Below are 25,298 nucleotides of genomic sequence, written 5' to 3' on the forward strand. Positions count from 1 at the left end.
ACTGTATGATTTCAATATTCTCAAATTTATTGATACTTGCTTTGTGGCCTAAGATGTGAACCATCTAGAGAGTGTTCTCTGTGCACTGGAGAAGATTGCTCTTTCTGCTTTTGTTGTATGTAGTGTTTATATAGGGCTTCCCTGGTGTCTCAGACAGTAAAGAATCTGCCTGCGATGCGGGAGACCTGGGTTCAATCCCTGGGTTGGGAACATCCCCTGGAGAAGGGCATGGCATCCCACTCCAGTATTCTTGCCTGGAGAATCCCCAGGGACAAAGGAGCCTGGCAGGCTACAGTCCATGTGTTCGCAAAGAGTCGGACACGACTGAGCGACTAAGCACACAGCACAGTGTCTCTTGGGTTTTGTTAGTTTATAGTGATTTTTAAGCCCTCTGTGTCATTTTTTGTTTATCCAGAGTTACTATCCTTTGCTGAAAATTTGCATTAAAATCTGTGTTAGTGTAGAAGTTTGAATTTCTCACTTCACTTCTGTCAAGTTTGCTTCACATATTTTGAGGCACTATTGTTTGGTGTATATATACCTCTAATTGTTCTATAATCTTGATTATTAACCATTTTATCTCTATCTGGCTGTCTACCTATTTCTGTCTATCCTTCTTTGTCTAGTTTAACAGTTTTGACTTAAAGTCTACATTTTTACTATATTAACTCTCTTTTGGTAACTATTTACCTAATTTTTTGCAATCTATTTGTGTTTGTGGATCTACAGTGAGTTTCTTATAAATCACACATATTCACATCAGGTTTCTTTTATCTTTTTCCCAATCTCTGTCCTTTGGGTTAGACATTTTAATTCACTTATTTAAAGTATCTATTGACAAGGAGATACTTAATTCTCCACCTAAAATTTGTTTTCTGAATAAACCATGTTTTTCTCCAAATATATACCTAGGAGTGGGATTCCTGGATCACATAGTAATATAATGTGTGTGTGCATGCTTGCTGAGTGACTTCAGTCATGTCTGACTCTTTGAAACCCTATGGACTATAGCGTGCCAAGCTCCTCTGTCCATGGGCTTCTTGAGGCAAGAATACTGGAGCAGGTGGCCATTTCCTCCTCCAGGAGATCTCCTGTGCCTCCTGCATTGGCAGGTGAATTCTTTACTACTAGCGCCACCTGGGAAGTCCCAACTACAGCCCATGGGGTCACAACTTAGCAACTAAACAACAAAACCTCAAGGATTCCTTTCATTTTCTTTTTACCTGTGCATAAGAAAATAAAATCACCTCAAAATAAAATAAGCAGGTAAATCATCAGAAGACATCATCATCAAACGAGAATTTCCCTGGAGATCAAAAGGTTAAAAATGGGTATGGCAAATGCAGAAGCAGAACAGTTCTCTTCTTAAAGTAACAAAACATTTTGCATAGAGACAACATTCCATTTTTATTTTCCTCCATTTCTGCCCTTCCATTCTCAGTCTTAACTTTATTGGGTCCCTTGGCATTGTGTTAAGCTGTTTTTATAACCTCAAATATGCAGATGACACCACCCTTATGGCAGAAAGGGAAGAAGAACTAAAGAGCCTCTCAATGAAAGTGAAAGAGGAGAGTGAAAAAGTTGACTTAAAGATCAACATTCAGAAAACTAAGGTCATGGCATCTGGTCCCATCACTTCATGGCAAATAGATGGGGAAACAGTGGAAACAGTGGCTGACTTTATTTTTGCAGGCTCCAAAATCACTGCGGATGGTGGTTGCAGCCATGAAATTAAAAGATGCTTACTCCTTGGAAGGAAAGTTATGACCAACTTAGATAGCATATTAAAAAGCAGAAGAGACATTACTTTGTCAACAAAGGTCCATCTAGTCAATGCTATGGTTTTTCCAGCAGTCATATATGGATATGAGAGTTGGACTATAAAGAAAGCTGAGCGCTGAAGAATTGATGCTTTTGAACTGTAGTGTTGGAGAAGACTCTTGAGAGTCCCTTGGACTGCAAGGAGATCCAACCAATCCATCCTAAAGGAGATCAGTCCTGGGTGTTCATTGGAAGGACTGATGTTGAAGCTGAAACTCCAATACTTTGGCCACCTAATGCAAAGAGCTGACTCATTTGAAAATACCCCGATGCTGGGAAAGATTGAGGGCAGGAGGAGAAGGGGATGACAGAGGATGAGATGGTTGGATGGCATCACCAACTCAATGGACATGGGTTAGGGTGGACTCCGGGAGTTGGTGATGGACAAGGAGACCTGGCGTGCTGCAGTTCATGGGGTCGCAAAGAGTAGGACACGACTGAGCGACTGAACTGAACTGAACTGATACACATGTGTGAGCATGTGTGTGCATGTGTGGTTATATGCATGTGTGTGTGTGTGTGTGTGTGTGTGTGTGTGTGTCCCAATGCAAATGCCCCTTGCTCCTAGAAGAAATAAACTGTTATATTGTGAGACAGGAGAATAGAGTAGGGAAGTGACATTAGTGAATCAGAATGAAATGTACTGAAATTTGTTCCCTCTTTGTTTCTATACATAAGCAAGATACAGTGGTCATTTCAGAACATGAATTCTTCCCTGAAATTAGAAGTTATCATCTCAGGATTGTTCTTTGTATCTCTCCTCTTCTTATTCCATCCCTCACTATCTTTCCTATAATAAACTGTGTTATTTTGTCCAGTCATATTTATGCCGTAAACAAATCACTACAGCGAGATTAAGATGTCTCAGATGTCAAGCATTGTGCTTGGTGATATTGTCTATTTATTTAAGTTTCCTGTGACACAGGAGCCTTCATAAGGAAATGAAGATCCAAAAAACCAGTTAGTCCTGAGTATTTTTATGCTAGGTGAAAAAAGAGGAGAAAAAGACAATCATGTGCATAATAGCTGTGAATGTCAAGGAAAAATAGATGTGCTGACAATTGCACTGGGAATCTTGCTTGCGTAGAGAAGTTAAATAAAGGAACCACCCCCCAAAATATCAATGATGTCAATGATCATTTGGCATGGACTTACGGCAGTCTTTTTTGTGTTAGTAGCTCAGTCGTGTCTGACTCTCTGAAACCCCATGGGCTGTATCCCACCAGTCTCCTCTGTCCATAGAGTTCTCCAGGCAAGAATACTGGAGTGGGTAGGTAGCCATTCCCTTCTCCAGAGAATCTTCCCGACCCAGGGGTTGAAGCCAGGTCTAAGTATACAACAATTAAGATAAATAACCCCACCGTTTCAACACAAATAAAAACTCAAAAGAGAAACATAGTATGGTTTTCAAGGTAGCTACAGCATGAGAAAATTTAAATGAGTGATTTTTAATTTTTACACAATTTTTGAAGGTTATACACTATTTACAATTGTTATAAAATACTGACTGTAATCTGCATGTTGCAAAATACATCCCTGTAGTCTATATTATACACAATAGTTTGTGCCACCTACTCCCCCACCTCTCTATTGCCCCTCCCTCCCAACCGGTAACCACTAATTTGTTCTCTATATCTGAGAGTCTGCTTCTTTTTAGTTATATTAACTTGTCTGTTGTATTTTTTATATTACATCCCAGTGATACCATACAGTATCTGTCATCCTCTGCCTGACTTATTTCATTCAGTATGACAATCTCTGGGCTTTCCTGGCGGCTCAGTGGTAAAGAAACCACCTGCCAATGCAGGAGACGTGGGTTGGATCCCTGAGTTGGGAGGATCCCCTGGAGGAGGACGTGGCAACCCACCCCAGTATTCTTGCCTGGAGAATCCCATGGACAGGGGAGCCTGATGGTCCATGGGGTCCCGAGAGTCGGACACGACTTAGTGACTAAACAGCAAAAACAATAATGACAGTCTCTAGGTCCATCCATGTTGCTGTAAATGGCATTATTTCATTCCTTTTAAATTTTGTTTTAAAATTTATTATTTTTCTTTTTTATATTTATTTATTTTCTAATTGAAGGATAATTTTTTACAGAATTGTGTTGGCTTCTGCCAAACATTAACATGAATCAGCCATAGGTGTACAATTGGGGGAAATTGCTTTACAATGTTGTATCAGCTTTCTGCTATACAACAATGCAAATCAGCCATAATTATACATATGTTCCCTCTCTCCCGAGCCTCCCTCCCTTCCCGCCAAACCGCCTCTCTAGGTCATCACAGAATACCAGGCTAGGCTCCGTTTTATATAGCAACTTCTCACTGGCTCTCTGTTTTACACATGGTAGTGTATATATGTTGATGATGCTTTCTCTATTTGTCCCACTCTCTTCTTCCCCTACTGTGTCCACAAGTATTTGCTCATTTATTTAGCTACATCAGGTCTCAGTTGTGGCGTGTAGGATCTTCACCATGCCATGTTTATTCACAGAGCAAGTGCTGCAGGAGAGTTATGCTCAGCGCTGTCTGAGTCAAAGTCTTAGCCCAGAGGATTGATGTTGTTATGGTTATTTGTGCTGACTCCATGTTCATGGTGCAGAATTTCCCATTAATGAAGAAAATATGCCTAGGTCCATTCAGCTCTAAACATTAGTATACTAATAAGCTGTTCGCACCTTGGAGACTTTCTCAAAACCATCGATTCTCAAGAAAAATGCAAACATGTATTAAAGCAACCAGAATTTCCGGAATCAACTCTTGCCTGTTTGGGGCAATCTATAAGCACATTCTAGAGGTCTTAACACAGGAAGTAAAAGTGTCATTGAATTGATCCTGGCACATAAACTAGGGACTCCTGCAGGTGCCAGGACCCAAGCCACCCAGTCTGTAATGGGACCCAACAGAAAAAGAGGAAGAGGATCTGACTATCATGATTGATTTTCAATATTTACTTTCCTGACATTACCTGCTAATTATACAACTGAGACAGATGTGTCAAAACATAAAAGTAAGAGAGAACAGATCAAGTTACTGAGTATCCAGGGATTAATTATTTCTAAATATGTCATAAAACCAGAGAAAGAAATGACAACCCACTCCAGTATTCTTGCCTGGAGAATCCCATGGACAGTAGAGCCTGGCGGGCTATAGTCCAAGGGTTGCAAAGAGTTGGGCATAACTGAAGCAACTTAGTACATGTCATAAAAACTTGGAAATGAAGGACAGGATGGGTCCTATTGGGCTACCTAGCTAGAAAATAAAGGAAAGGAAAAATAGGTCTAGAATTAATAACCTATCCATGGGGATTAATTACTACTGTTCATTTAAAGTCTGAAACAGTATGCTGTCTTTTCTCATTAGCTTTCAAGTAAAAATGTGACTGGCAGCTAAACAGGGAAGAGCGTGTGTGTGTGTTTATTTCAAACACTGTTGTGTGTGTGGTAGGGAAGGTAAGAGATTCCAGAGATAAGGTCCCATTTTCTCATCCAGTTGTGAGCATCTTAAATAGCAAGTCCTTTATACCAGGTGCTAAGGCCCCTGCTAGGTAATTAGCACAGATTAAATTGTTTAAAATCCCACAACTACAAAAGCATTTGAAGTATCCAAGTGAACTTTGCTCAATTTCCTTTTTTCTTCTTAAGGCTGATGACAATCTTTTCCTCTTTTTAAATTTTTTGTTTTCTTAATTTGTGGGGGCTCTAGGTCTCCTTTGCTGCATGTGGATTTTCTCTAGTTGCAGTGAACAGGGGCTACTACTCTTGATAGTCTTTTCCAATGAGTCAGTTCTTCGCAACAGATGGTCAAAGTATTGAAGCTTCAGCTTCAGCATCAGGCCTTCCAATGAATATTCAGGGTTGATTTTCTATAGGATTGACTGGTTTAATCTTGCTGTCCAAGGAACACTCAAAGAGTCTTCTCCAGCACCACAATTCGAAAATATCAATTCTCTGACACTCAACCTTCTTTATGGTGCAACCTTCTTTATGGTGCAACAACTCTAGAGTTGTTGAATGTTTTCTGTTTCTTTATTTCTCACCTTGGTTTTACAGAGCAGAATCTGATTTGCCTCTGTGATCAATCATTACTGTGATCAATATGCACAGACTTCCTACTCCCTTTTTAGACTTTCATTATCACCTTTTTTCAATTTTTACATAATAGATTCAACATACATTTTCTCCACATTGGAGAACTTTGGATTGAATTATGTCCTTCATATTCAATTGTGTTATGATAAAAAGACAATGCCCATGCACTAGCTTTGCCCATTATTTAGTAGATTTCATGACATTTCATCCATAATTGAAGAAGTAAATGATGATCCATTTAATATCCACTTAAAAACATTTTCTTTAAGAACTTCAGTATTCTCATGTGGTCATCAATTTACTTTACATTTTTAATGCTTTCAATATGAATTTTCTTAGTTTATATTTTTCAAGACATATTTTCTGAAAACAAACTAATGGCAAAGGACTTCCTTGGTGGTCCAGTGGTTAAGACTTCACTTTCCACTGCAGGGGGTGTGGGTTCAATCCCTGTTTGGAGAGCTAAGATCTGACAGGCTTTGCAGCCAAAAACCCAAAACATTAAGCAGAAGGAATATTGTAATAAATTCAACAAAGACTTTAAAATTCATCCACATCAGAAAATCTTTACAAAATAAACTAATGACAGGATGGCATTGTAATATCACTGTTCACCATCTTAATAGCAGTAAATTTCAAACATATGAATATTGAGTAAAATATGCAAAGATTCATCTGGGGCTCACAGAACGATAAAGCTTTTCATGTTCCATGTTTCACCAAAAGACTGGAAACATTAAAGGATAGGTAAGGTGGAGCCAAGTGGCTCTGCTGATTTATCTCCATTAGTAAGTCAATACTTACTCTTTCAGGTAATATGGATTAAAAAAATAATACTTGACCCCTTTCTTACACCACTCACAAAAGTCAACTCAGGCTGGATTAAAATTTTTTAATGTACCACCTGAAATGTAAAACTCCTGAAGAAAACACAGGGCGTAAGCTCTTTGATACTGGTTTTGACAGTGAATATTTGGATTTGACACCAAAAGCAAAGGCTACAGAACAAAAATAAAAAAGTAAACTGGGACTTCCCTGGTGGTCCAGTGGTTAAGACTTTGCCTTCCAATGCGGGGTATTCGGGTTCAATCCCTGGTCAGGGAGCTAAGCTCCCACATGCCTCACAGCCAGAAGACCAAAACTTAAAACAGAAATAATATTGTAACAAATTCAATAAAGACTTTTAAAATGATGCACAGCAAAAAAAAAAAAAACTTTAACAAATAAACAAACAAGGGAGCTACCAGAAACTAAAAAGCTTTTGAATAGGAAAGGAAACAAACAAAAAAGACCTTAATTTGATAAATTCCTTCTTTTTTCCCAAATTCATGTTGACTGATTGTCTCACCCTGAGAAGCTAAGAGGATACTATGTTTTCCTCTCCACCTGTTTTTAAAAATACATACTGGGACTTCCCCAGTGGTCCAGTGGTTAAGAATCCACCATCTAGTTCATGGGACACAGGTTCAATTCTTGCTGGGAGAACCAAGATCCCACATGTGGTAGGGTAACTGGCTCCATGCTCAACAACCAGAGAAAGCCTATAAGCAGCAATGAAGACCCAGTGAAGCCAAAATAAATAAGTAAATAAAAAATATATATTCATTTGAGTTGTTTAACATGACAGTTTAAATTATCCTTATTTTTAATTGAAGGGTAATTGCGTTACAATATTGGTTTCATTTCTGCCGTATATCAATGTTATAATTTCATTAGGTATATATATCAAATTGTCATGTTAATTTTCATTGGCTATGTAAAACAGATAATCAATGGAAATTAACGTGGCAGTTTGATAGATAAACCTAATGAAATTACTACTGCAGCCAAAATAATGATCATATCCATCCCTTCACATAATTACAATTTTTTGTAATTAGTGTCCTCTTTCTATCCCAACCATTCTCCTAAAAACATTCCCCTCAGTATCACTATAGAAAGAATGCCTAATTCAGGTTCTAATTTGATGGACCCTGGCCAAAAGATCATAATCAAAAAGTTCACACACATTTTAAACATCTCAATATTAGAGAAGAGCAAAGTTGGTTTTCAAGCCTAAATTGAACTGCTTTAGTTATTTTGGAATTTCACCATTGCAGCAGCATAAGACTTTGGTGAAGTCAGAGTCAGGCATTCGGTCTAACCTATTATTCTTGTTTGCTGACTCATGCTGGAGCCCAAGTACGAGGTAGGTGACACAACCAGAAAAAGGAGATGTTCCTCAGATAAGTTTCCACAAGGCTTGCTTCATGTCTCTGTTCCTCAGGCTGTAGATAAAGGGGTTCAACAATGGAGGGACCACAGTGTACATCAAAGAGGCTACTGCTGTCTCTTTGGAAGAGTGTGTAAGTGCAGAACTAATGTACACTCCAAAAGCTGTCCCATAAAATAAGGAAACCACAGAGAGATGAGATCCACAGGTGGAAAAGGCTTTATATTTCCCACCAGCTGAGGGCATTCTCAGAATAGAGGAGGCAATTTGAGTGTAAGAGAAGATAATGCCAAGGAGAGGAACACCACCCAATATGCTAGTCACTAAATATACCAGGATGTTATTGATGAGGGTATCAGAACATGCCAGCTTGATGACCTGATCCAGTTCACAGAAGAAATGGGGGATTTCCAGCTCTGTGCAGAAAGACAGTCGTAATATCATCAGAGTGTGGAGCAGGGCATCTGCGCTGCTAATGACCAGGGAGAGTACAATCAACAGGCCACAGAGGCAGGGGCTCATGATGACAGCGTACCTCAGTGGATGGCAGATGGCCACATAGCGGTCATAGGCCATCGCTGCAAGGAGAAAGTTTTCCAAGCCTGCAAATAACAAGACAAAACAAACCTGAGTGAGGCAGCCTGGGTAACTGATGGATTTGCTCTGTCTTTCAATGTTCACAAGCATCTTGGGGACTGTGGTGGTGCTGAAACAGAGGTCCGTGAAGGACAGATTGGAGAGGAAGAAGTACATGGGGGTGTGGAGCTGGGAGTCAGAACCGATGGCCAGCATGATGAGCAGGTTGCCAAGCACAGTGACCAGGTACATGGTCAGGAACAGACCGAAGAGGAGGGGCTGCTGCTCTGGATCTTCTGAGAGACCAAGGAGGAGAAATCCTGCTACATCTGTCTGGTTTTGGGTTTCCATGCTGTGGCTGAGTCTGATGAGAAAAAAAAAAAAAATACATGTGCAAACAGAAACAGACTCATAGACCTAGAGAACGAATTTATGATTGCCAGGGGGAAGGGACAGTTAAGGACTTTGGGATGGACAGGTACACAGTGCTATATTTAAAATGGGTAACTGACAAGGACTTACTGTATGCACAAGGAACTCTGCTCAATGTTATGTGGCAGCCTGGAAGGGAGGGGAGTTTGGGGGGAAAATGGATACGTGCATATGTACGGCTGAGTATCTTCACTATTCACCTGAAACTAACACAACATTGTTTGTTAATCAGCTATACTCCAATTTAAAATAAAAATTTTTTAAAAAAGAACAAATACATGTGATAGGACACATAATAGATGTACAAGAACCCATTCTTTTAGAACACTGTAACGTTGTACATTGTAAATTGAACTGAAAATATTTTTCATCTTTTTCTTTACCTTCTGCCCCTCTTTTAGTCTTACTTTCTCAACCTCTTTTCTTTCTATCCTCTGTACTCACTCTAAACTAATTTATTCTTTCCCACATTGTACCAACTAATAGAAATAAAATAGGGAACAAGGTATAGCTTATTCCCTGGGAATCCTCCAAAGCTTCCAACCAGCAAGCAGAGATAACACACCAAGCATAGGGAAAGGGGATGGAGGGGTAAATTGGGAGATTGGGACTGGCATATACACACTGTTGTTCAGTGGTAAGCTGTGTCCGACTCTTTGTGACCCCATGAACCCTCCAGGCTCCTCTGTCCATGAGGTTCTCCAGGCAAGAATACTGGAGTGGGTTGCCATTTCCTTCTCCAGGAATATACACATTACTATATACAAACTAGTATCTATTGAATAGATAGATAAATAATATCTATTTATATATAAAATAGATAACTAATAAGGATCTCCTGTATAGCACAGGGAACTCTACTCAGTACTCTGTAATGACCTATATGGGGAAAGAATCTTAAAAAAAAAAAAGAGTGGATAGGGACTCCCCTTGATGGTCCAGTGGTGAAGAGTCCACCTTCCAATGCATGGGACACGGGTTCAAACCTTTGTTGGGGAACTAAGATCTCACATGCCACTGGGGAACTAAGCCCCCAAGACACAACTACTGAGCCCATGCCCCACAATTACTGAGCCCTCACACCCTGCAACCCTCACCACACAACTAAAGCCTGCATGCTGTAACTAAGGCCTGGTGCAGCCAAAAATAAATAAGTAAATAAATATTTTTAAAAAGAGTGAATATACATATAACTAATTTACTTTGCTGTACAGCTCCTGAAACTAACACAAAATTGTAAATCAACTATACCCCAATAAAAATTTTAAAATAGTGAAGTGAAAATCACTCAGTCATGTCCAACTCTTTGTAATCCCTTGGACTATACAGTCTATGGCATTCTTCAGGCCAGGATACTGGAGTGAGTAGCCTTTCCCTTCTCCAGAAGATCTTCCCAACACAGGGATTGAACCCAGGTCTCCTGCATTGCAGGCAGATTCTTTACCAGCTGAGCCACCTGGAAAGCCCAAAAATGAAATAACATACACACACGTATAAATCATAAGCATATTAAACATAGGCTTTAGAGCAGAATTTTTCAAACTGTTTCTTGCATGAAAATCCACTGGAGCGTCTGTCCAAATCCATATTGCTGGCATCACACTCAGAATATGAGATTCAGAAGATTGGTCATGGGACTTAAAATTTGCCTTTCTAATAAATTCCCAAATGTTGTTGATGCTGGATTAGGTTTTACTTTGAAGACCAGTCTTCTGGAGCCCAGATCAATGCGGAACTAGAATATCAACTCTTTCATGTGTTGGTGCAGACCCAGCACATTTAATGGGGAAAATGATGGCCTGACTCATCTGTGCTCTCTCAGTGCTCTGGGAATTCGCGTCCAAAACTCAGTTCAACCACTCCCTTTTCAATGATCATCAAATTCTATGCTTTTTTTCCCCCTTTCTTTCTGCCTCATTGAATTCTTATCACAAAACTGTGCTATAAGCATTGTAGTTAATAATCGCATTAACAGGTATCACTGAAATAAATGTGTTAATTATTATTAACTGTTCACACTACCACCAGCGCAGCGTTCTAGTGTGAGGCATACTTCTCAGCACTTTTCTCATTCTCACGAATTCTTTCTGCAAATATGTTTGATAAAGAGCTTACACTAAAAAATTTAAAGCACTCTTACAACTCAATAAAAAGACAAGTAACTAAAATTTTTTAAATGGACAAGATTCTTAATAGATATTTCTCAAAAAAAGATACATGAATAGTCCAAAAATCACATAAAAATTTGCTGAATATCATTAGTCATTAGGAAAATGAAAATGAAAACTTCAGTGAGATGCCACTACAACACCCACTAGATAGATTATAATTATAATAATCATTGTTATTATAATAAAGCAGACACTACTAAGTGGAGAAACTGGAGCTGCTGGGAATACAAAATAGTATAGCCAAAAAAAATTTCTTAAAAATTTAAGAACAAATATTATATGACTTAGCAGTCTCATGCCCAGGCATTTACCCAAGAGAAATGCAAACGTGTTCACATAGACATTTACACACATGAATGCTCATAACATCATTCACCGTAGTGAAAAGTGGAAGGAATCCAAATGCCCATTAACTAAAGAATGGAGGGGGAAGAAAAAGTATTTCCATACAATGGAATATCATTAACAATGGAATACCATGAAGCAGTTAAAGGGAACAAATTGCTGATACATGTTATGAATGAACGGGAAACTTTTATGCTAAGGGAAAGAAGATAGAGACAAAAAACTACATATAATGTGATTCCATTTATATGAAATGTCCCCATAAGACAAGTTTATAGAGACAGAAAGCAGAAAAGTATTGGTCAAGCTGTAAGTGTGGGAGTGAACATTAACTGTGAAAGGCAATGAGGGAGCTTTTTCAAAGTGATAGACATGTTCTAAAACTGGATTATGCTGATAGTCGCACAACTCTATAAATTTACTGAAATCATGGACTCATACACTTACAGTGGGTGAGGTACTATAACTATACTTCAATAAAGTTGGTAAGGGGGCTTCCCAGGTGACACTAGTGGCAAAGAATCCACCTGCCAGATGCAAGAGACCTGGGTTCGATCCCTAAGTCAGCAAGATCCCCTAGAATAGGAAATGACAACCTACTCCAGTATTCTTGCCTCAAAAGTTCCATGGACTGAGGAGCCTGGAGGGCTACAGTCCATAGGATCACAAAGAGTCTGACGTGACTGAGCGACTAAGCACAAAATTGGTAAACATTTTTTTTTTAAATGATACAAATCAATACCAAATGTATGGCAAATCTCGTACATTGTCAATATGTCATTCTAACTAATTTTATTCTCTGTTGACCTATGAGTCAGGTTCTTCTAACATCCTCCTGTTTATCTATGACCCTGTGGAAAGATAAATGTAAAGTGAGATGAAGGTATGAGGTACGGATGCAAAATACTTGGCATTCCAGCAAGAGCTGGTGAAATGATTTGCACTCAGGTTTCCAGACTTTAGAGCTGAACTCCTACCACCAGGTGATACAAACTTTAGGGAGTACAGATTTAAGTATCAGGAAGGGTTGACCAAATTCCATCACTTGCCTTCGAAAACTTCCACCTAATAAATCCTTACCCTGATTTTGAAACTCTTCTAACATCTGACCACAAGGGTGGTATCTAGACGTGACAGCAACAGAAAAGAGTCCACACTCAGAACCCGAGATCAAGATTAGAATATGATACTTGAAGACTCTGGGAGTCCAGTGGTTAAGAATCCACCTGCCAGTGCAGGGGTCTTGGGTACGGTCCCTGGTCTGGGAAGATCCCACATGCTGCAGAGCAACTAAAACCCATGCACCACAACTGCTAAGCCGTGCTCTAGAATCTGTGCCCTGCAACACGAGAAGCCAACAACAATGAGAATTCTGTGCACAGCAGCAGAGAGTAGCCCCCACTTGTTACAACTAGAGAATGCCTGCGTGCGGCAATGAAGACCCAGTGTAGCCAAAAATAAATATGTTTTTTAAAAAGAATATGCTACTTGAAAACATAAGCTATTATATGAATGAGACTCTCTTTTCTCCCAAGAGTATTTAACATATAATATGATGAGACTACTTATATATTCCAAAAAAGAAGAGCTGGAGGAAATAGAAAGTTCATGGCATTTTGAAAATGAACCAAAAAATAACTAAAAAACAACAATCTGTTAGCGTGTTAAAGCACAATCCTGGGGTGAGGAAGATAAAATCTCCCATATGCTACTTGAAAACATAAGCTATTATGTGAATGAGACTCTCTTTTCTCCCAAGAGTATTTAACATATAATATGATGAGACTACTTATATATTCCAAAAAAGAAGAGCTGGAGGAAATAGAAAGTTCATGGCATTTTGAAAATGAACCAAAAAATAACTAAAAAACAACAATCTGTTAGCGTGTTAAAGCACAATCCTGGGGTGAGGAAGATAAAATCTCCCAGCACAAGTGTCCAGTCTGCTTGACAGAAGAATTGCTACAACAGTAGGAAGGGGGAGACAATTGTCAATCAGTCTTAAAATAGAAAAAGCAAAGTGAGAATCCTACATCCAGACACCTGAAAACCTTGATGATTATGGAACTTAAAATTGTAATCAGTAAAAATGGCTTATTATACTCTGTCTGCATGCATGAGTGCTAAGTCAATTCAGTGGTGTCTGACTCTTTGCGACACTATGGACTGTAGCCTGCCAGGCTCCTCTATCCTTGGGATTCTCCAGGCAAGAATACTGGACTGGGTGAGTTGTCATGCCCTTCCCCAAGGGATCTTCCTGACTCAGGGATTAAATCCACATCTTTTAATGTCTCCGGCATTGGCAGGCAGGTTCTTTACCACTAGTGCCACCCAGGAAGCCCCAGTATACTCTGAGAAAACCATTATTCAAAAAATGACACATGTACCCCAATGTTTAATGCAGCACTATTTACAATAGCTAGGACATGGAAGAAACCCATATGTCCATCAATAGATGAATGGATAAAGAAGTTGTAGTACATATACACAATGAAATATTACTTAGCCATGAAAAGGAATGAATTTGAGTCAGTTGTTGTGAGGTGGATGAACCTAGACCTTGTTATACTGAGTGAAGTAAGTCAGAAAGAGAAAAACAAATGTTGTATATTAATGCACATGTATGGAATCTAGAAAAATGGTATACATGAACCTACTTGAAGGACAGGAATAGAAATGCAGATGTAGAGAAAGGACATGTGGACAGCTGGGGAAGGGGAAGGTGGGAAGAACTGGGAGAGTAGCACTGACATTCACACACTATAATGTGTAAGATAACTGACTAGTGGGAACCTGCTATATAGCACAGGGAGCTCAGCTCAGGGCTCTGTAATAACCTAGAAGGATGGAATAGGGTGGGTGTGAAGGGAGAGAGGGTCAAGAGGGATGGATGGTCAAGAAGGAGGGGTTTTATGTATGCGTATAGCTGCTTAGAGGGTAAAGAATTTGCCTGCAATGCAGGAGACCCTGGTTCAATCCCTGGGTCGGGAAGATCCCCTGGAGACCTTAAACTAACAAGTCATAATTAGCTCCATTAATGGACAATTACTTGTAAATCTCTTTTTCCTTTTCTTTTTTGTTTTTCCTTCCAATGTAGCCCAGCCAGTGAGATCTGTCCCTTTTTTCATCTCCTTCTTTTTATGGTAGACTATGGGGTGTCGCTGGTGGTTCAGATGGGGTTGAAAAGAGTCAGACAGGACAGAGCAACTAACACTTTCACTTTCATGGAAATAATTGGGCTTCCTGGTGGCTCAGGTATCTACCTGCAATGTGGAAGAACTGGGTTTGATCCCTGGATCGGGAAGATCCCCTAGAGATCTTTTGTAGAAGGAAATGGCAACCTAGTCCATTATTCTTGCCTGGAACATTCCATGGACAGAGGAGCCTGGTCAGTTACAGTCCACGTGGTCACAAAGAGTCAGACACAACTGAGCGCGCGCGCGCACACACACACACACACACACACACACACACACGGAAATAATTAAACTCAGCAATATGATTGATTCCATATTGCTTTTGTTGTGGGCACATCTGTCTCTGTTGTATAAAAACTGACAATATTAGGAAAAGAAATGTAGAAAATTAGTATGGCACTTCAGAACATCTTCTATGACTGTAAGTGCCCCATCTACGTCTAGGTCAGGAAGACTTGCCCACTTGCTTCCAAAAGAAACCTTTATGTATCAGGATCAACTCAAAAGCTTTCCAATTTTCTGTGTTATGGTGAGTTCCTAAGAATACAACCATTGGTTCAACTGAAACACGCAAGAGGTATTTGACTGTGTCCTGGGTGCATCAATGATTATGCCAAATATTCTGGTGAACCAATGATTTTAGAAAAAGTTTATGACAGGAATAGCTCCATTATTGTTGTAACTAAACTCCCTCTGGGTTTAATTGTTGTGTTTAGTCACTAAGTCGTGTCCAACTCTGTGATTTTAGCCTGCCAGGTTCCTCCGTCCGTGGGATTTCCCAAGCAAGAATACTGGAGTAGGTTGCCATTTCCTTCTACAAGGGATTTTCCCAATCCAGGGATCAAATCCATGTCTCCTGCACTGGCAAGCAGATTTACCTCTAAGCCATCTGGAAAACCTTGAATAGCTCATTAGGATACTGATATTTGGAACTGATTGGCCCTCGGTAAACTCTGCTTCAACAATGACAATATATGTGCTCTTAACATGAAATTATAAAAGCTAGCAACTGTAACAGCATCAATTAAGATTTTGACTCAGCCACTCCTGAGTTTAATTATGTCTCCAGCACTTGCTCTATAAATGAGGAAATTTTTTCAATTGTGGGAGAAGCCCCAGTCCCATTTGGACAATAAGAACCATCATGAAACCTTATGGGAATGCAGGAAGGATGAGCAGACAAAAATCACAAGTACAGTGTTTTATATACAAGACACTCTTAATATTACTTATTGTGATTTGTTTCTGCAATGGACACAAGTGACACCCCTGGGCATGGTTTATTATAGAAGAAAAGTAATTGGAAGAGTAAGACAAAGGAAGAGAGGAGAAAGGAAGAATATCTTTAGCATGATAACTGTAATTTTCAGGGGAAAATGGATATGCTGAAACTCCTGTTGGGAATCTTGCTTAGATAGAGAAACAGGAATTCTCCAGGCAAGAATCCTGGAGTAGGTTGCCATTTTCTACTCCAGGGAATCTTCTTGACCAAGGGATCAAACCCACATCTCTGAATTGCAGGCAGACCTTTTACCATCTGAGCCACCAGGGAAACCCCAGAGAAAAAGGAGGAGTGCACAATTCAAATGACATATATTATCTATGGTGAAACAGATCACCAGCCCAGGCTGGATGCATGAGACAAGTGCCCGGGCCTGGTGCACTGGGAAGACCCAGAGGAATCGGGTAGAGAGGGAGGTGGGAGGGGGGATCGGGATGGGGAATACATGTAAATCCATGGCTGATTCATGTCAATGTATGACAAAAACCACTACAATATTGTAAAGTAATTAGCCTCCAACTAATAAAAATAAATGAAAAAATATATATTAAAAAAAACAAATGACATCAGTGATTAATGCTCATGTCTCATGGACACATGATAAAACATGTCGCAATTAAAGTGAATAAGTTAGACTTTAATATATCAACCCAAATAAAAACTTCAGAGAAAGAATTTGCCCCCAAAGACATCTATATCATGATACAATTTAAATGCTTTAAAATAAAAAGATATAGGGGCAGGAAGATTGCCTGGAGTTAGGGGAATGACAACCCACTCTGGTGTTCTTGCCCACCCCCCACAAAAATAAAATAAAATAAAAAGATATTAAAAGTTCAATTCTTATTATCAAACATTGCAAGCATAAATAAGTACATTTAACAAAGTCCACCCACTAAGGACCACTAAATTAAAATATATTGCCAAAATTTGCAGTAAATATTTTAAAGAACTAATATTTTTTTTACATCCTCAATCGCTTTTCATTCCCAAGGGAACCATGATAATGAATTTGGTGTTCACTATTCTCCTCTGATTTTAATACAGTGACTAAGTATCCATAAATTATATTCTTGTTTTGAATTTTATCTTCATACATTGTACATGGAATTTTGCATTTTTAAAATAATGTTTAATGTCTTGGTACAGTTTTTTTCTGGTTCATTAACTATCTTAGTTAATTACCTAGTTCCTACATCTTATTACATCACTATTTATCCCTTTTCCTATTTCAGGGCACTATATTACTGCCTTTTACACCCAAACACACGCATGTAATGTGTAAAACAATTTTAAATAACACATGGAGAACAACCAAATTCAAGATTGTGGTTTCCTCTAGGAATGAAACCAAACTTAAAAGATAGGTTCTATTTATTTACATTTCTTTTAGTTTAATAGAAGAACTCTGGGGCTTTGCTGTGGCTCAGTGGTAAAGAATCTGCCTGCCAAGGCAGCGGGCAGGAGACACGGGTTCAATCACTGGTCCAGGAAGATCCCATGTGCCATGGAGCAACTCAGCCTGTGCAACAGAACTATCGAGCCTGTGCTCTAGAGCCAGGAACCAGAACTGTTAAAGCCTGTGCACCCTAAAGACCATTCTCTACAAGAGAAGCCACAGCAATGAAAAGTCCAAGCCCCACAGCTAGAGAGCTGCCCCTCCTGCTGCAACCAGAGAAAAGCCCAAGAAGCAACAAAGACCCAACACAGCCAAAAATAAAATAAACAAATAAATGAAAGAACTCTGATGACAAAATGAAAAGTTTTACTAATTCTGGAAGCATGGATGGATGTTTATTTATTCTATGGTGCTCTGCAGTTTAAGATATTTCATACATTACTAAAGAGAAACCAGTAGACTTGGATCCGCTTCATTCTCTACCTCCTCTTTCTTAGATTATTCATAATGATGAAATATTTTCATTTCTAATTTTTTTTCTATAAAGTGGTATCATGAGCCAGCAATGGGAAGAAAAGCAGAAGGGTGCACCCCTCTGCCCCTTGACAAAGTAAGAAAGGGTATGTAAGAGAAGTTTAGAACATTCTTCAGGTTGAGCAAGCAGATGAATCTTGCGGATGGAAAAAGCCCCTGGACTTTGGGATCAGAGTAGATCAGCAGAATGAAAGACAGTCATGCATTAGTGCATAGGTACAAGGAAATAGACCGGGGAGATTGATGAACCATTAGCAGCCCCTCCCAGGCGACCCAGTTCTGCTCATCTTCAGGAACTCACCTCATTGCTGCCCCAGATCAACTGCTAAACAAACACCTGTCCCTATTTGCAGAAGGTGAAATAGAGGACGCCAGAGCTCGCGGTGCCAACACTAAGTGACAACATTCAGTTCTTCCCTGGATGTGAAGGAGGGAAAATGGAAGCTCTGGGTCCGTTTGAGCAGCACAGAGAGACAGTGAACACCGGCTCCTGGGCAGGAATGATGGTCCCTGCGACTAGTGTAGCGTGTGCTTGACATGACCTGGGGTGGTTGTTAAGTGGGGTGGTCAAAGGCAGACTTATTTGCAGTCTCTCTGTCTCTTCGGAGTTCAATATCCAAAGCTCCTCATTAGTCAAATTGTTTTACTCTCATGTGATCACAGGGCAGTTCGGGTTCTTGAGGAGCAAGGCTCAGAAATGAAAAACTTTTTGCTGTGAATAATTCTTTACACTGAGAGGTGAAATGTATGACACCTTTTCCCTGAATCTTTCTTGGCTCACCTTAATTTCAAGTACCCTACACACCTCAACAGATTTTTTATTGTTGTTGTATTATAGTTCTTTTTTTTAATCTATATTAAAAAAAATATAAATCTCCTACATTAAAAAAAATCAGCTCTCCTAACTGATACTACATTTAAGCTCAAAAATGTAGTTTCCATATGTAGTTTCCATATACAGGTAGATATATATTACCTGTATACGTGCACGTGATACTATGGTGAATGTACCCTACAAATGCAAACACTAAGGGCTAATTTTATGTATGGCCTATTTAACATTGATTCTGTTTGTGTATATACTATTACAGAAATAGTAAAGGTCAATTTTCATTCCAATCACAAAGAAAGGAAATACCAAAGAATGCTCAAACTACCCCACAATTGCACTCATCTCACACGCTAATAAAGTAATGCTCAAAATTCTCCAAGCCAGTCTTCAACAGTGAACTTCAACCATGAACTTCCAGATATTCAAGCTGGATTTAGAAAAGGCAGAGGATCCAGAGATCAAATTGCCAACATCCATTGAATCATCAAAATAGCAAGAGAGTTCCAGAAAAACTTCTATTTCTGCTTTATTGACTGTGCCAAAGCCTTTGACTGTGTGGATCACAACAAACTGTGGAAAATTCTTTAAGAGATGGGAATACCAGACCACCTGACCTGCCTCTTAAGAAATCTGTATGCAGGTCAAGAAGCAACAGTTAGAACTGGACATGGAACAACAGACTGGTTCTAAATAGGAAAAGGAGTACGTCAAGACTGTATATTGTCACCCTGCCTATTTAACTTATATGCATCATGAGAAACGCTGGGCTGGATGAAGCACAAGCTGGAATCAGGATTACTAGGAGAAATATCAATAACCTCAGATATGCAGATGACACCACCCTTATGGCAGAAAGTGAAGAAGAACTAAAGAGCCTCTTGATGAAAGTGAAAGAGGAGAGTGAAAAAGTTGGATTAAAACTCAACATTCAGAAAACTAAGATTATGGCATCTGGTCCCATCACTTCATAGCAAATAGATAGGGAACCAGTGGAAACAGTGACAGACTTTATTTTGGGGGGCTCCAAAATCACTGCAGATGATGACTGCAGCCATGAAATTAAAAGATGCTTGCTCCTTGGAAGAAAAGCTGTGACCAAGTTAGACAGCATATTAAAAAGCAGAGACATTACTTTGCCAACAGAAGTCCGTCTAGTCAAAGCTATGGTTTTTCCAGTGGTCATGTATGGATGTGAGAGTTAGACTATAAAGAAAGCTGAACATCGAAAAATTAATGTTTTTGAACTATGGTGTTGGAGAAGACTCTTGAGAGTCCCTTGGATTGCAAGAAGATCCAACCAGTTCATCCTAAAGGAAATCAGTCCTAACTATTCATTGGAAGGACTAATGCTGAAGCTGAAACTCCAATACTTTGGCCACTTGATTTGAAAAACTAACTCATTGGAAAAGATCCTGATGCTGGAAAAGATTGAAGGTGGGAGGAGACCGGGACAACAGAGGATGAGATGGCTGGATGGCATCACCGACTCAATCAATGGACATGAGTTTGAGTAAGCTCCAGGAGTTGATGATGGACAGGGAAGCCTGGTGTGCTGCAGTCCATGGGGTTGCAAAGAGTCAGACACAACTGAGCGACTGAACTGACTGAAGAAACTGGGAATAAAATTATTTAATCTGCCAGAATAATTGCCCTAGCATTCATGTAACTTTCCCTTTTCAATACTTCCAGAGGTATCATACCCATGGAACCAGACAACCAAACCAATTCCTCTGATTTTATCCTCCTGGGACTTTCAGAAAAGCCAGAACAGGATACTCTCCTCTCTGATCTGTTTCTCTTCATGTATGTGGTCACAGTAGTGGGGAACCTGTTCATCATCCTGGCCATCAGCACAGACTCCCACCTCCACATCCCCATGTACTTCTTCTTGGCCAATCTCTCCTTGGTTGATTTCTGCCTGGCCACCGACACTGTCCCCAAGATGCTGGTGAACATCCAAATCAAGAGCAAGTCCATCTCTTATTCCTGCTGCCTGACGCAAATGTACTTCTTCCATTTCTTTGGCATCATAGACAGTGTCTTAATAGCCGTGATGGTTTATGAAGGTTCATGGCTAAATGTCACCCCTTACACTATACCACTATTATGAGCCCACGCCTCTGTGGCCTGCTGGTCGGCAGCCCATGGGTGTTTTCCAGCTTCATCTCCCTCACCCACATCCTCCTGATGGCCCGACTGGTTTTCTGTGGCAATAATGAGTTGCCTCACTACTTCTGTGACCTCACCCTGCTCCTCAGACTTTTGTGCACGGACACCTCTGTGAACAAGATCTTTGTGCTCATTGTGGCGGGGATGGTCATAGCCACGCCTTTCATCTGCATTCTGGCCTCCTATGTGCACATCATTGTGGCCATCATGTAGGTGCCCTCTGCGGGAGGCAGGAAGAGAACATTTTCCACCTGCAGCTCCCACCTCTCTGTGGTTGTACTCTGCTACAGGACCACCATCATGGTGGTCCACTATGGGACACTATCTGTGTCCATCATCTGTCCGCACAGCCGTGAAGGTGAAAGCCTCTGCTGTGATGTACACTGCCGTCACCCCCATGCTGAACCCCTTTATCTACAGCCTGAGGAACAGAGACCTGAAGGGGGCCCTAAGGAATCTCATGAGAAAAAAAAAGTCATCTCATCTTCATGACCACTAGGTCATCTGGGAGCAGAGGCAGGACCTCAAAGTTTAGTGTCCTGGGCAAGTGTATGGAATTGTAAGAGTTGGAAGTGCAGCCATTCTAATTTTGAATTGCAGAAGTTTAAAAGGGAATATCAGGAGGGTCCTATAACTATTTTCTCAAATGTGTGTGTGTGTGTGTGTGTGTGTGTGCGCACACACATTCAGTGGCATCTAACTCTTTGTGACACCATGGACTATAGCCCACCAGGCTCCTTCCTCTGTGGGATTTTTCTGGCAAGAATACTGGAGTGGGTTGTTGTTTCCTTTCTAGGAGATCTTCCCCACCCAGGGATCAAACCTGCCTCTTCTGCATCTCCTGCATTGCAGGCAGATTCCTAACCACTGAGCCCCCAGGAAAGTCCATTTTCTCCAATACTGGGACCAAAAAGGGTGTTTTTTAGGTAAACTTCATGCTGTCATCCAGAAGATCAGCCTAGCCCTACCAGCTTGGGTTCATCCTGGTTTTGAAACCATTGAACACTCAACAAATATTTATTAAGTACATATTCTGGGCTGGATATAGATGCTGCTCATGGAAACGTGAGCAGGAGAGATAAGATCCCAAGAGTCTGGAGTTTACAGCTGAGTGTGGGAGAAGACACTGTACACTTAGTTGTTGTAGAATGGAATATGAACATGAGAGGAATGATAGAATCCAATAGGAACACACAACAGAGTCTGAGGGGGGAATTAGGGAAATTCTTCCAGGAGAGGTGATCCAAAAACCCAAAGGATGAGAATATGTTGATTAGGCAAAATGAGGAGAAAGAACATCTCAGAAAGACAAAACAACTTGTGGAAAAGTAAGAAAGCAAGAGAAAGAGTGAGGCATTGCATTTGTGAAGTTAAAAGTCCAGTTACGCTGAATGATGTGGGAGGTACCAGGTACTGAGGGCTTTAGGACCAACCTAAGAGGGTGGCCTTTCTCCAAAGAACCAGCCAGTTAACTTGACTTCCAAGGACTAAAGTCAGGGAGCATGGGAATGAGTTGTACAGCCCCCTTCCTCCCACTCCTATCCTGTCTTCATAGGGAGCACGATGGCTTGTGCTGGATAAAAGTTGTGCGAAACACAAGGGAGAAAGAGATTCAGACCATGCCCTAAGGAAATGAGGAAATACTACTTTTTGTTGTATATCTCATCGACAGAGCAAAATACCAGTCAATTGGATCAAAAATCTCTAAACCAGAGGGAAGCTTTGGCATGTCTCTGTTGCCACATATGCCTGTGGAATGTATCTAAGTGGTAACACTGCTTATACCAGAAATACGCTGTGCTGTGTTTAGTTGCTCAGTTCTGTCTGACTCTTTGCTCCCCCATGGCCTGTAACCCACCAGGTTCCTCTGTCCAGGCAAGGGGGTTCTCCAGGCAAAAATACTGGAATGGGTTGCCAATGCCCTGCTCCAGGGGATCTTCCCAACCCAGGGATTGAACCCAGGTCTCCCGCGTGGCAGACGGATTCTTTACCATCTGAGCCACCAAGGAAGCCCAAGAATATGGAGGTGTCCTGCATTGTAGGTGGATTCTTTACCAGCTGAGTTACCAGAGAAGCCCAAACCAGAAATAAGAGCTACTCATTATGAGTTTATCTTGTGCCAAACACTATGGTTTGTTTCTTTTCTGTGTCTCACCTAGTCATTCTAAAGTTCCTATGAAAGCAGTAAGTCTCACTTACTCTATTAGAGAGTAATCCTATTACGCATATGGAGAGTTACAACTAAAGTAAAGTAGGCAGTGACTTTGCAGAGGTCAGAAGTTTTCAAGAGGTGCTAAGAATCTGATGTCATCCTTAGTAGAATGGCTTTAAAGAATCCTACATCTAATTTGCCTCTGTATTTTCCTTTCATGAAAATTAAATTAGAATGTATCAGTTGAACCAACAGACCTGCTACAGTCCCATCTTAGTACTCTATTAGTAAGGGTACATGTGAGAAAAGTGAAAAGCCTTTTGTGGGTAATATTCTAAGGGATAAAATCCAAAATTTAAAAACACTAAAGTTTGCCCATGGGACACTCATGGATCTGATCATGGCCTTTTTTTTTTTTTTTTTTAATATTTATGTATTTATTTGACTGTGCTGGGTCTTAGTTGGGGCATGTGGGATCTAGTTCCCCAACCAGGGATCAAACCTAGACCCCCTTCATAGGGAGCAGAGGGTCTTTGCCACTGGACCACCAGAGAAGTCCCTGGTCATGCCCTTTTAGAATAACACACACACACACACACACACAAACTCACCACACAGCTAAAAGTTGAACCACAGCACTCCTTCTTCCTAACTCCCCTCCATTCTCTTGCCACATGAATAGAAATTCCCATTCTACGGTGTTGGCTGGGAGAGGGTTTGAATTGCCAGTGACTTTGAAAATGATTACAGGGACTTCGCCTTCTAATGCAGGAGATGTAGGTTCAATCCCTGGTCAGAGAACTGAGATCCCACATGCCTCACGGCCAAAAAACCAAAACATAAAACTGAAGCAATATTGTAATAAATTCAATAAAGACATTAAAAAATGGTCCACATTTTTAAAAAGGGAAAAATGATCACAATATGGGGACTCATAGAATCTTTATGAATAATTCTCTTTCTGATACATATAGATACAACTTGAGGTAAAGCACTAATTTAACCACCCTTTTCTCTATGGAAGAAGAATTTCCATCAGCCAATAAAAACCTAAGATTTCCAGAATATTTTCATCTTGTTTCATGTTAATAAATAAAAATCAGAGCTCTGGGAGAGATTTGTCTTGTTCGTCATTCTGATATCAACTTCCATCATTTGTTAACCCTGATATATGCTTCATCCATTCATTCAACAAACATTTACCAAACATCTATTCCATGATGACTATTTTTCTTAGCAGTGGGCATAAAACATTAAACAAGAGAAAGTAAAGGCTTTTCCCCATGTCTACAAAAAGATAGCATGAGAGCTTATCAACTCTTTTCTCCTAATTGTAGGGCAATGACTTTTAGAGGTCAGAAATTTTTAAAAGGTACTCTTCCCTTCAATTATCATGAATGTATACATGGGATAAAATTCCAAGTGCTGAAAATTAAAAGCAAAACACAGTTTACTGATATTCCTTTAAAAAAAATAAAATTGAGCAAAGCAGCCATTACTAGCTGAAACAAGCTTCACAGGTGGCGCTAGCGGTAAAGAATCTGCCTGCTGATGCAGGAGATGAGAGACTTGATTCAATCCCTGGGACAGGAAGGTCGCCTGGAGTAGGAAATGGCAACCCACTCCAGCATTCTTACCTGGAAAATTCCATGGACAGAGGAGCCTGGTGGGCTACAGTCCGTGGGTCACAAAAAGTCAGACTTGACTGAGCATACACACAGCAGCAGCAGCAGCAGCCACAGGGGAAATCACAATTTTTTTAAAAAACTAAATTAATTAACCAAATACTGATAGTGAGAAGGACATGAAAACCATAGTGCAAGGACAGTGTGCTAGAAGAAGGAAGCTAAATATGCAGTCAGAAACAAGTTTGGATTAGGAGCTGTCCATGTCTTTTTTTTTTTCTTTTCTTTTTTAGATGTTTTCTTGATGTGGACCATTTTTGAAGTCTTTATTGAATTTGCTTCAATATTGCCTCTGTTTTACATTTCATAGCTGCAAGGCATGTGGGATCTTAGCTCTCAGACAAGGGATCGAACCCATATACCCTGCATTGGAAGGCGGATTCTTAAGCACTGGGCCA

At 40.1% G+C, this 25,298-nt stretch overlaps 1 protein-coding gene and 1 pseudogene across 1 annotated transcript; one reads left to right on the top strand and one right to left on the bottom strand.

Annotated features, from left to right (window-relative positions):
- Window positions 1-8,135: 8,135 nt before the first annotated feature.
- Window positions 8,136-9,053, bottom strand: LOC122440472 (olfactory receptor 7G2-like). The gene has a single exon (XM_043466771.1). The coding sequence runs from the start codon at window positions 9,051-9,053 to the stop codon at window positions 8,136-8,138; it is 918 nt and encodes a 305-aa protein (XP_043322706.1).
- An 11,543-nt stretch (window positions 9,054-20,596) lies between these two features.
- LOC122440950 lies at window positions 20,597-21,562 on the top strand (annotated as a pseudogene).
- The last annotated feature ends 3,736 nt before the right edge of the window (window positions 21,563-25,298 follow it).

The sequence above is a fragment of the Cervus canadensis genome, chromosome 4 (genome assembly GCF_019320065.1).
Source record: "Cervus canadensis isolate Bull #8, Minnesota chromosome 4, ASM1932006v1, whole genome shotgun sequence".
NCBI classification, from domain to species: Eukaryota; Metazoa; Chordata; class Mammalia; order Artiodactyla; family Cervidae; genus Cervus; species Cervus canadensis.

Excerpts from the sequence above, each read along its gene's own strand:
- LOC122440472 (XM_043466771.1), bottom strand. The coding sequence starts at position 9,053 with ATGGAAACCCAAAACCAGACAGATGTAGCAGGATTTCTCCTCCTTGGT.